The sequence below is a fragment of the Hordeum vulgare genome, chromosome 7H, assembly GCF_904849725.1.
Source record: "Hordeum vulgare subsp. vulgare chromosome 7H, MorexV3_pseudomolecules_assembly, whole genome shotgun sequence".
In the NCBI taxonomy this organism is placed as follows: domain Eukaryota; kingdom Viridiplantae; phylum Streptophyta; class Magnoliopsida; order Poales; family Poaceae; genus Hordeum; species Hordeum vulgare.
The window spans coordinates 152385615-152397828 of record NC_058524.1 but is presented as its reverse complement, the minus strand read 5'-3'; the positions used below and the strand labels follow the sequence as shown (position 1 = coordinate 152397828).

The 12214-nt window shown below is 45.3% G+C and overlaps 1 protein-coding gene across 1 annotated transcript; it reads right to left on the bottom strand.

The window, feature by feature from the left end:
* Positions 1 to 7758: 7758 nt before the first annotated feature.
* On the bottom strand, positions 7759 to 11513 carry LOC123410544 (sulfofructose kinase). The gene is made up of 10 exons (XM_045103496.1): positions 11172 to 11513; positions 11002 to 11076; positions 10833 to 10885; positions 10512 to 10662; positions 10124 to 10234; positions 9713 to 9839; positions 9469 to 9569; positions 8558 to 8696; positions 8123 to 8175; positions 7759 to 8034 (listed from the first exon to the last, which is right to left on the bottom strand). The coding sequence occupies exons 1-10, from the start codon at positions 11466 to 11468 to the stop codon at positions 7960 to 7962; spliced, it is 1182 nt and encodes a 393-aa protein (XP_044959431.1). The 5' UTR covers positions 11469 to 11513; the 3' UTR covers positions 7759 to 7959.
* Positions 11514 to 12214: the final 701 nt, after the last annotated feature.

Here is a 12214-nt window from a genome sequence, read left to right as displayed (position 1 = left end):
GTGAATAGGCAATGACCACTTTTTAATTTATCTTAGCAAGTTAGGGTTAGCAACATAAAGGTTCTCTAAAATGACAACAAGGAAGTGAACCTATATGATGCCACCAACTATAAGTACTAAGGCAAGCAAGAGATAGACAATAACAAAAGCATACACAATGTAAAGGTTAGAGATAACCGCAAGTGGAACCAATGAAGACGAGGATGTGTTACCGAAGTTCCTTCCCTTTGACAGGAAGTACGTCTCCGTTGGAGCGGTCTGGAGGCACAATGCTCCCCAATAAGCCACTAGGGCCACCATATTCTCCTCACGCCCTCACACAATGCAAGGTACCGTGATTCCACTATAGGTGCCCTTGAAGGCGGCGACCGAACCTTTACAAACAAGGTTGGGGCAAACTCCACACAAAGCTTGGAGGCTCCCAACAAGACCACGGAGCTTCACCATAATGGAATGTGGCTCCGAGGTGACCTCAACCGTCTAGGGTTCTCAAACACCCAAGAGTAACAAGATCCGCAAGGGATTAGTGGGGGGATTCAATTTTCTCTCGGTGGAAGTGTAGATCTAGCCCTTCTCAACCAATCCCTAGGAAATCAACAAGTTTGATTGGCTAGGGAGAGAGATCGGGCACTTTTGAGCTTAGGGAGCAACAGTGGAGCTTGGGAGGGTCAAAGGTAGGGTTCTTGAGCAAGAAGAACCCTTTATATAGTGGGGGGGAATCCAACCGTTTTCCCACTCACAGCACGAGCCCAGCGGTACTACCGCTGTCGGCAGCGGGTACTACCGCTGCCACTCCAGCGGTACTACCGCTGGCTGCAGCGGTACTACCACTGATCCCATGGTAGTGCTAAGACACTATCGGGCCTACCACTGCCAAGAAAGTCTTCGCAAAAAGTCTGAGGAAGTACAGCCGCTAGGAAGGCGGTACTAAAGTCCTAGAGAGGTACTACCGCTGACCAGGGGCGGTACTACCGCCAGCTCTAGCGGTACTACCGTTGGCTCTAGCGGTACTACCTCTAGGCCCAGCGGCACTACCGCTAGGGTCAGCGATACTACCGCTAGAGGACCTTTTTGCAAGAAGAGATAAACACGAGATGGGAACAGCTCCAAAGTTGCTGGGAAAAGGGAATGGAGATAAAGTGTGTGCGTGCAAAATTGATCCACCCAAACCTTTACACTACGGATGCCCTCTTAATAGTACGGTGTTGCTACGACTCAAAGACCAAGAGAATCATAGAGGACACCGTGCTTATGTTCCACGAAGGGTGCCGAATCGTCTTGTGCCGTTGACATGTATTATCTGAAAGCTTAATGCACACGATTAGTCCTTTACGGTACTGTCATCAATCACCAAAATTACTTAGGCATAAATATGCCCTAACAAACTCCCACTTAAATTGACATCACTCTAGTCATCTAAGTGTTACATGATCCATGTCGACTAGCCCGTGTCCGATCATCACGTGAGACAGACTAGTCATCAATGGTGAGCATCGCCATGCTGATCGCATCAACCATACGACTCATGTTCGACCTTTTGGTCTCCCGTATTCGAGGCCATGTCTATACATGCTAGGCTCGTCGAGTCAACCTAAGTGTTTTGCATGTGTAAACTGGCTTACACCCGTTGTATGCGAACGTTAGAATCTATCACACCCGATCATCATGTGGTGCTTCAAGACAACGATCCTTCGCATCGGTGCACACTTAGGGAAATACTTTCTCGAAATTTTATGAGTGATTATCTTATTAAGCTACCATCGTTCCAAGCAATAAGATGAAAAACATGATAAACATCACATGCAATCATATAGTGACATGATATGGTCATTATCATCCTGGCTCCTTTGATCTCCATCTTCGGGGCATCACATGATCATCATCGTCACCAGCGTGACACCATGATCTCCATCAATGTGTCTCCATGAAGTTGTCACGCCAACTATTACTTCTACTACTATAGCTAACCATTAGCAATGAAGTAAAGTAATGAACACATGGCGTTGCATCTCATACAATAAATTAAGACAACTCCTATGGCTCCTGCCGGTTGTCGTACTCTTCGACATGCAAGTCGTGAATCCTATTACAAGAACATGATCAATCTCATACATCACACATGTAACATCACATCCTTTGGCCATATCACATCACATAGCAAACCCTGCAAAAACAAGTTAGACGTCCTCTAATTGTTGTTGCAAGTTTTACGTGGCTGATTTGGGTTTCTAGCAAGAACTCCTTCTTACCTACGTGACAGCCACAATGTTGATATGCCAAAGCTATTTACCCTTCATAGCGACCCTTTTCATCGAATCCACTCCGACTAGAGTGGGAGAGACAAACACCCGCTAGCCACCTTATGCACCATGTGCATGTCAGGCGGTGCAACCAGTCTCACGTAAGCGTACGTGTAAAGTCGGTCCGGGCCGCTTCATCCCACAATATCGTCAGAAAAGATAAGACTAGTGACATCAAGCAATTGACAAAATCAGCGCCCACAACTTTTGTGTTCTACTTGTGCATAGAATCTACGCATAGAACCTTGCATTGGCTCGGATGGCACTGTTGGGTAATGTAGTAAATTTAAAAATTTCCTACGCCATACAAGGATCTATCTATGGAGAGACCAGCAACGAGCAAGAGGGAAGAGCATCTTCATACCTTTGAAGATCGCTAAGCGAAAGCGTTACTAGAACGCGATTGATGGATTCGTACTCGCAGCGATTCAGATCGCGGTGTGATTCCGATCTACGTGCCGAATCACGGTACCTCCACGTTCAACACACGTGCAGCCCGGTGACGTCTCCAACACCTTGAACCAGCAAGGAGGAAGGAGAGGTTGAGGGAGAGCTCCGACAACACGACGGCATGGTGGTGGTGGAGCTACGTGGGACTCCGATAGGGCTTCGCCAAGCACCGTGGAGGACGAGGAAGAAGAGAGGTAGGGCTGCGCCGAGAGAGAGAGTCTGTCGTCTCAAAACATCCCCAACTCATGGGTATATATAGGAGGAGAGGGAGGAGGGTGCGCAACCTCTAGGGTTCCCACCCTAGGGGTGGCGGCAGCCCCATCTGGTGCTAGGAGGTGGCCGCGAGGGCAGGGAGAGGAGGGGTGGCGCGCCAGGTGGTCCTGGGCCCCCTCCTGCGCTAGGGTTCCCCCTTCCTCCCTTTGCCACGCCTTGGGCTGGGTGGGAGGTGCACCAGCCCACCAAGGGGCTGGTTCCCTCCCACACTTGGCCCATGTAGCCTCCCGAGGCTGGTGGTCTCTCCTGGTGGACCCCCGGAACCCTTCCGGTGGTCCCGGTACGTTACGTGTGACACCCGAAACATTTCCGGTGTCCAAAATCTCACTTCCTATATTTAAATCTTTACCTCCGGACCATTCCGGAGCTCCTCGTGACGTCCGGGATCTCATCCGGAACTCCGAACAACCTTCGGTAACCATGTACACTATTTCCCTATAACCCTAGCGTCATCGAACCTTAAGTGTGTAGACCCTATGGGTTCGGGAGACGTGCAGACATGACCGAGACATCTCTCCGGCCAATAACCAACAGCAGGGTCTGGATGTCCATGTTGGTTCCCACACATTCCACGATGATCTCATCTGATGAACCACGATGTCAAGGTTTCAATCAATCATGTATGCAATTCCCTTTGTCTAGGTATGATACTTGCCCGAGATTTGATCGTCGATATCCCTATACCTTGTTCAATCTCTTTACCGGCAAGTCTCTTTACTCGTTCCGTAGCACATCATCTCGTGACTAACTCCTTAGTCACATTGAGCTCATTATGATGATGTTCTACCAAGTGGGCCCAGAGATACCTCTCCGTCACATGGAGTGACAAATCCCGGTCTCGATTCGTACCAACTCAACACACACTTGCGGAGATACGCGTAGTGCATCTTTATAGCCACCCAGTTACGTTGTGACGTTTGATACACCCAAAGCACTTCTACGGCATCCGGGAGTTGCACAATCTCACGGTCCAAGGAAATGATACTTGACATTAGAAAAGCTTTAGCAAACGAACAACACGATCTAGTGCTATGCTTAGGATTGGGTCTTGTCCATCACATGATTCTCCTAATGATGTGATCCCGTTATCAACGACATCCAATATCCATGATCAGGAAACCATGATCATCTGTTGATCAACGAGCTAGCCAACTAGAGGCTTACTAGGGACATATTGTGATCTATATATTCACACATGTATTACTGTTTCCGGTTAATACAATTATAGCATGAACAATAGACAATTATCATGAACAAGGAAATATAATAATAACTACTTTATTATTGCCTTTAGGGCATATTTCCAACAAACTCTTGGCACTTCTCTCTTAGACAAGATCTGCTTTTTTAGACAATCTCGCGAAGCTTTTTTATTTAACTCGTCACAATGTTTACATGGACGAACGAAAGATCACCCGGATTGCCTAAACACACACGGCGGCCAACCAAAAGTGATAGAGCATGCTTCGCTAAATTGTGAGCCTCGGCATTCGAGCTCCTAAACTCATGGCTAAAACAACAAGCTAAAAAAGAAATAGAACGATCTATAATCTCTCGGATGATAACTCCATAGATAGCAACACTCTTTTGCTTGATAGCATCAATGACGACCTTGCAGTCAGAGGCCACAAATATCTTGCCCTGCCAAAGCTAGTGACTCCCGAACAACAAGAGCTTCCAGGGTTGTAGGGTCATCGTTGCCGGTTAGAGTGACTGTGGAAGCGCCCAAGAAGAGTCAATTACGATCCCTGCAGACCGTTGTAACAACGACAACGGATATGTTACGCGGCAGCATGACGTCTGCATTGATATTGGTCATGTTCTCCGAAGGTGCTAAGTGCTAACCACTGGTCAGCCGTGGCTAAGTTGCAGCTGGCTTGCCGCTCCGCTTCCCAATCACATGCGGTTCATTGATGAAGGAGTTCACAAAAGCATTGGTCGCATAGGGAAGCTGCTGGATATCCTCATGTATCACTCTCCTCCTTGAACTCCAGATTTCCCATAGAGTGACACCTAGTCTAGTGAAATCTGAATGGCTGAGTGAGCTCTGCATGTTAAACAACCACTTCCTAGCACTTGGATTCATATCAAAGCTCATCTGTTCTACCAGGGGTCCCGGCGCTAAAGCCCACACGCTCCTCGATATGTTTCACTCGATCAAAGCATGCCTCCAGGAATCGGCTGCTCCACACAGCCGGCATGCAGGCGAATTAGCCATATGGCGATGATGGAGGAGATCATTGGTAGGAACTAATTCCCTCTCTAACCTCCAAAGGGAGGTTCTGGTCTTGTTAGGGACCTGGGTGTTCCAAAGTGAAGATTGACCGTTGCTCTCATCAGGACTGGAAGGTCCTCCAGTTTGGTACACCCACCTTTCCCTGGATAGTTTGGTATTCTCGATCATCCTATAGGCTGAGCGTACCGTGAAGTTTCCCCCGGCTCTCCATACTCCAAGCCTAGAAGCATCTCTTTTCTTATGCACAAAGGAATTTTGAGTATTGCTTCAGCATCAATGGGTATGAAGACTGCTCTAACTAACTCCTCCCTCCAAGATGAGGTGGTTTGCCCAATCAATTCATGTACCTATGTTGGTGGATCAACCACTAACGATGTGATTGGCCTCAGTATGTCCTACCTTGGGATCCAGTTGTGCTCCCATATGAGTGTATCCTCTCCAATCCCGACCCTTTGTATCACACCCTGCTTAATAATGTCCCTCCCATCCAAGATAGCACACCATATTTGAGATGGATGTGAGCTCAACTCTATATGTAAGATGTCACGGTCTGGATAGTATGCTGCTTTCAAAATCATAGAGCTGAGTGTAGTAGAATTGTTCACGAGCCTCCACGCTTGCCTAGCCAGGAGTGCAAGGTTAAACATCTCAAGGTCTCGGAAACCCAAACCTCTCATGTGCCTTGGTGTAGTCATGATCTCCTAAGACACCCATGCTGGTTTGCGCCGTCCCTGTTTGCTGCCCCACCAGAATTGCCTAATTATATAAGTAACATTCTCACATAAGCCTCTGGGCAGTCTGAAGAAGGCCATCGAGTAAACTGGGATTGCTTGAGCAACAGACTTGATGAGGACTTCCTTTCCTACAGCTGACAGTAACTTCTCCATCCATCCTTTAATCTTTTCCCACACTCGATCTCTCAGATATCTAAAGGTACCATTCTTTGAATGTCCCATGTCAGTTGGCATGCCCAAGTATTTCTCGCTCAAAGACTCCTTGTGAACATTGACAACATTTTTCACACTGTCACGAACCGCCTGGGGGCATCCCTTACTAAAGGAAATTAAGGATTTCTCATTGTTTACCCTCTGCCTAGAAGCTCTGCAGCACACATTCAGCAGGTTTGATACCGCAACCGCACCCTCAACACTTGCCTCGAAAAACAGCAAGTTGTCATCTGCAAACAAAAGGTGGTTGACAGCTGAAGCTGTGGGTGCCACCCTGATTCCGCCGAGCACCGATGACTGAGAACTGGTTTTTGAAAGGCACGAAAGGCCCTTCGCTGCAATCAAAAAACACGTAAGGGGAAATGTGATCTCCCCGCCGAATACCTCTTGAAGGTTTGAACTCATCTAGCTTTTCATCGTTGAACAAAACCGAGAAAGATACTGAAGAGACCATGTTCATCACAATGTCGATCCAGGCCTGGGCAAACCCAAGCTTCACCATGGTCGCCTTCAGGTACGACCATTCCAAGCAATCATAAGCCTTCATCATATCAAGCTTTAGAGCATATGAGCTGTTTGTTTTTGCTTTGGACCGCTTCATAAAATGCAGACACTCATAAGCACAGATGATGTTGTCAGTGATAAGCCTCCCCGGGACAAACGCTGATTGTTCCTCGGAAATAATATCAAGTAGGATCTGGTTGAGCCTGTTTGCAACCACCTTGGAGGGAATCTTGTATAGAACATTGCATAAACTGATGGGTCTAAACTGAGAAAGAAGAGTTGGATTCATTACCTTTGGTATTAAAACCAAAATTGTATCATTGATAATTTCTGCACTCTCCTCTCCCTGACAATTCTAAGGACCGCTCTAGTGATCTCCTCTCCGCGTAAAGACCAACATCTCTGATAGAAGTGTGCAGAAAAGCCATCCAGACCGGGGACCTTTGTTGGAAACATTTGGAAGAGAGCAGATTTCACCTCTTTGCATGTGTATGGTGCGCATAGAATATCATTCATGGCCAGTGTGACCTTTTGTGGTACATGCACCAAAATATTATCAACTCCGCTCACTCCTTCAAAAGTGTACAGATTCTGGTAGAAATCGTTTACCATCTCTTTAAGATCACCCAGATCATCAATGAGAGCGCCAAAGGGAGTTCGCCAAAGCCTTCACCATATTCTTCTTCCTCCTAATACTCTCTGAGATGGAAGAACTTTGTGTTTTTATCCCCCACAGACAGCCATTCAAAGATCTACTACTTCTCACTCACATGATCAAGCCTAAAAATTTGCAGGCGATTTTAAAGAGTGGATCACAGCCCAGTTGAGACCAAGTCTTTTTAATCATGATGTTTGCAAAAACTGGCATTGGATAGGCCAAGTGGTTTTGTAATTTTCTTTTCTTCATTTTCTTTCTTTTGGCTTTTGTATATACACTTTATTTTAGTGAAAACACTGTAGAACGACAGCCTCTGGGTAAAAAAATCTGTACAAGAGCCAAGACAGCTACAAGCTTGCGGTGACTTCATCGTACCAGCCTACCAGGAGATAGGTATGAAGCCACTATGAGTATATATCAAGGGTTCCTGAAGAAAATTGTATCCCCTTGTAAAGTCTCGATTGCCACAATTTCACAATAAAAGCAAGACGGGATTTCCGACGGCATATTACACCAGAATCGAATTATTTAGGTCTACGGCCACATACAACAAGGAAACAGAAACTGATCCTGCGGGTCAGTAAGCGGACACTAGAGAGACAGGCGCGGGTCCGTTAGATGAGGAAGACCAGTCCTGGCCCCCAAAGCTCTGCAGCCGCAAGCGGCCTGCAAATCAGATACAAATGCACACACCGTTACCATTTCAGTTTCGCACATGATACAGTACTACTACTCAAATGGAGCAGCGCCTTACCACTTGTGCTGCGAAAGGCAACATCTTCTCAACTGGCATGCCGGTGCATAAACCTGATCAAAAGGCACAAAAAATCAGCTCATCGAAAGCCTCTCGCGGTCATCGGTCACGATTCATAACAAAGGAAAGTTTACTATTCCTTACTGCCACATCAAGTATGACCTTCAACACATTTTGGAATTGGTAGTACAAATTATGTGGATATGAGGATATGCCATATGGAAGCGTATTTTATCGCAACAGATGTCCAAGAAAAGATTACAAGACCTACTAACAGAAGTGGTGGAAGCGAACGCATGTTGTGGTTGTTTAGCATAAGAAAACAAGCCATATAGTTCCTTTCAATCAAAGGGGCCTCACCGCCTGAGCTCTGTGTCACCTACTACGTACCCTTACCATCCAGAAGTCAAAACATTTAAGAAGTTGTATACGTACCATATAGAACGGCTCCAATGAATGCATCACCTGCACCAGTTGTATCTATGAGCTCTTCAGAGGGTATAGCTTCAGCTGTACCCAAAAGTAACCTGCCACTCATCGAACCAACGCCATCTGCACTTATTCTCAAATTTGACTACAGAAGTAGACAAATTAGGAAAGCATGTCAATTGGAAAACCAGAAGTATGAATTCGAATCATAAGCTGGGGTATCATAAGTCCAAGCTAGTAACTAAAAAAGATAGCAAATACACCCTGACAACTAGAAATAAAAAAGGTACGTCAGAGACAGGACCTTTAACCTGCAGAACAATTATTCTATGGGTACATTTCTTACAAATTCTCTGTATTTATAATTAAATAGCAATAGATTTGTTGCTATTATTACTTGCAAGAGAATTCCATCGCTGAAAAAGGCTGATATATATTTGCATTGGTTTCTTTATATTTACTTCCAAATCTTTATCTGAAAAAATCAAGTTCAAATGAAGAGCTAATGAGCTATTAATAATGTAAGGGAACACCTGAAATGTTTCGTGCAATCAGATAAGCATCCAATGAGCGAAAATTGAAAATGCACATCTTTACAGCTTAGAGGATAAGACTTAAGAGTATAAACACACCCAACAGTTCTAGGGAATTTTCGACTTAAGAGTATACATAAACCAATATAATTGTAGAGTACTGTCTTTGATAGTCCAAGCTCCGTTCCACCATATACCCTTTATCCATATATTTTAGAAAGAACAGATAATTCAACATACTAACATAAGACATACATTTGCCATTTTTTCTTTATTGCGAACCCTTTTTGCAAGGCGTTGGTTTATTACATTGATCAAGTTAAAGAACTTCAATTTCATTTTCAAGAATTACTGGGAGCAGACACCCACGAAAAGATAGCATACCTTGGAAGCAATGCATTTTGCCATGCTAGAACTCAAATCGACTTTCTGCTCTAAAGATTCTAGCAGATCCTCTACATCACTTTCCTCGGTCTCAGAAGCATCTGCGAGTTGAGTTGCCATTATATGTTTCTTTATATGAAAAGGAATCACCATCAGATCCCTTGTAAGCCAAGTGCACATCCTAGGTGTTTGTTTTCTATGAATGTTTCGCCAGAATTGACATGGAGAACTGTAATAAACTCACCTGTCATACTTCTTTCAAGCATTAAGCAACCTTTCTCGCCCCGGGTTACAATAACGAACTTGAGATTAGGTAACCTCAGAAGCATGTGTACCAATGCAACTGGTGTCGATGAGGCTCCTGTCCAGGCCTGCATATTAAGATTAGATCAAAAGAATATAACCAATAGGAATACTTGGGATCTCAGATGCTGAACATAGTGATTAGCTAAGCCATGCCGCTCAAATCACCTTAATCAATTGTGCTAAGAAATAACCATCCAACAAAAGATATTCACACAAGCTTCTCAAAATATCAAACTCCTTGACTAAGGTAATGCCAATAAATAATTAGAGATACGTAGCTATAGTTACAGCATACAACATAATGTAGCAGAGCTTAACAGTAATACTCTTTTGAAATAGAAAAACTAACCTGAGGAAACTTTGCAGAGCATACAACATATGATGCAAAATTCAGAAGGTCATCCAATCCCTCCCTCTTTTTCTCGGCGTCGACCAAAATAGGGATTTTTCTTTGGCTTGCCTGCACTGGATTGTCCCATAGACGAAGATCAATCTCAACACCAATGTGGATGAGAGAGAAAAAAAGAACAGAAAAAATTGCAACATTAAGAAAGAAAAGTAATGGATTGACTTTTGTGCGACATGCCAACATTCACACATAACATAAGACTTCCGTTTCTGATATAATTGTCTGCTCACCAATGTATGGAAGTGAAGTCGAATATTATGTATGCACTCATGTTTCTTAAATACCTATAATAAGATGAAAACGTTATGTTGTGGCAGGAAAATATTACCTCTTCTGCAACAAGCAAAGCAGTCTCATGCAGTCTAACATCAAAATACACCATGTCTACGCCATGTAAAGCAGCAAACAAGTTTTCCTTTGTGAGCTCCTCCGGCTTCATTGGGGGATAACCAGGAGTGTGTATGCAAGTACGAGTTTTCCTGAAAACGAACAAGGAGGAATAAAACAATGGTAAGGAGCAAAACACTCTTAACTATATCTGCAGTAGCATCGTCATTTGCAAAACAATGTAGTAAGGAATAAGAGAAGAAAGATCACTTGTATAAAAACAGCATAACAGCACAGTTTGTTCTTTTGATTTATCACTCACGTCTGGTTATCGACGATTATATAGGTGAAGGGTGAATTTCCTCCATCTGCTATCTGGAATAAGAAGATAGACAGATAGTCATATACATGAAGTAGGATTATGATGGATGAATGCCGCTGCATATAGGAATGGAATAAATGGAGTAAGGCAACTGCATTGCGTATCATACCGCCATATAGGAAGTGTCTACTCCGTCGTCTTGCAGCTCCTTGAGAATGTTTTTTCCTAGTGCATCATTGGACACCTACTCTAGCAGTAAGAGCAAGGAGTGAGTATGCATATATACAATAGATCAACGGTGGTGGTAGTGAAGGAAGCCGGGATGGATGCGGCCTTTACCTTGGATATAATCCTTGGGCTGAGGCCCAGGCGAGCGGCTCCGGTGAGGGCGTTGCCGGCGTTGCCGCCTCCCTCGACCTTGAGCGCGAGGCTGCGGATCTTGTCGTCGGGGTTGGGGAAAGAGGCGACGGTGGCGAGGTAGTCCACAGATACGGCGCCGCAGCCGAGCACGAGGGGCTTGGATTGCTGGGGGGCGGAGGCGAAGGCGGCCATGGGAGGCGGGCAGCGGCGCCGGCGGGGAGGAGGAGAGCAAGGATTGATCGGAAGTGGAGGGATGTGCAGCAGCGTCAGCATCATTTTTATTTTCTTTATGCAAACTGTATATCAAACAAGTCAACTTGATGGCGATGAGAGGTCCAAGCGAAACCATCTTCCATAGACACAACCCAACTTGCGGATAAGGCAGGCCGGACATCATATGGATGATGGATTCACCGGGCCAGCCCACCCAGCCCACCCTACTCATCTACCATCACGCCAAGGCTAGGTTTGCAAGGTTATTGCACTTTCGTGTTTTCCCTGATTTTCCGCGGAGACCTTAGCCAGTGTTGAGATCGGAGCTTCTTCCCTCTTGTCGATCTGTTTCAGGAATCTTCTCCTTGTCACAGCGGCTCGGGCTAAGGTTTCCTCCTGTCATATCCGATGATTTCGAGATCGAGTAAGAGGTAGAAGATGGCTAAAGAAGTTGGAGGCAAGTTGGCTGCGGATGGCGGCTCTTCGTTCGCAACGGAGATAGAGAGATTGATGATGGAGCTCGGCCTCCAAGAGGATGACATGGACGACGTGGTGGTTGATGAAATCGTCGTTCCTAAGGATGTCGTTGGACGGATGGCAGTGGCGTGGGTGCACATCGACAAGGTCTACAGTCAAGGCTGGTTTTTCAGGATTATGCAAACTGCATGGGATCTCGCACAACCGGTGAACTGCAGGTCGCTGGAAGAAAATATATACACTATGCAATTCAATTGCTTGGGTGATTGGGAACAAGTTATGCAAGAGGGCCCCTAGAACTTTAGAGGGTACGCCGTCATCATTACCGCGTA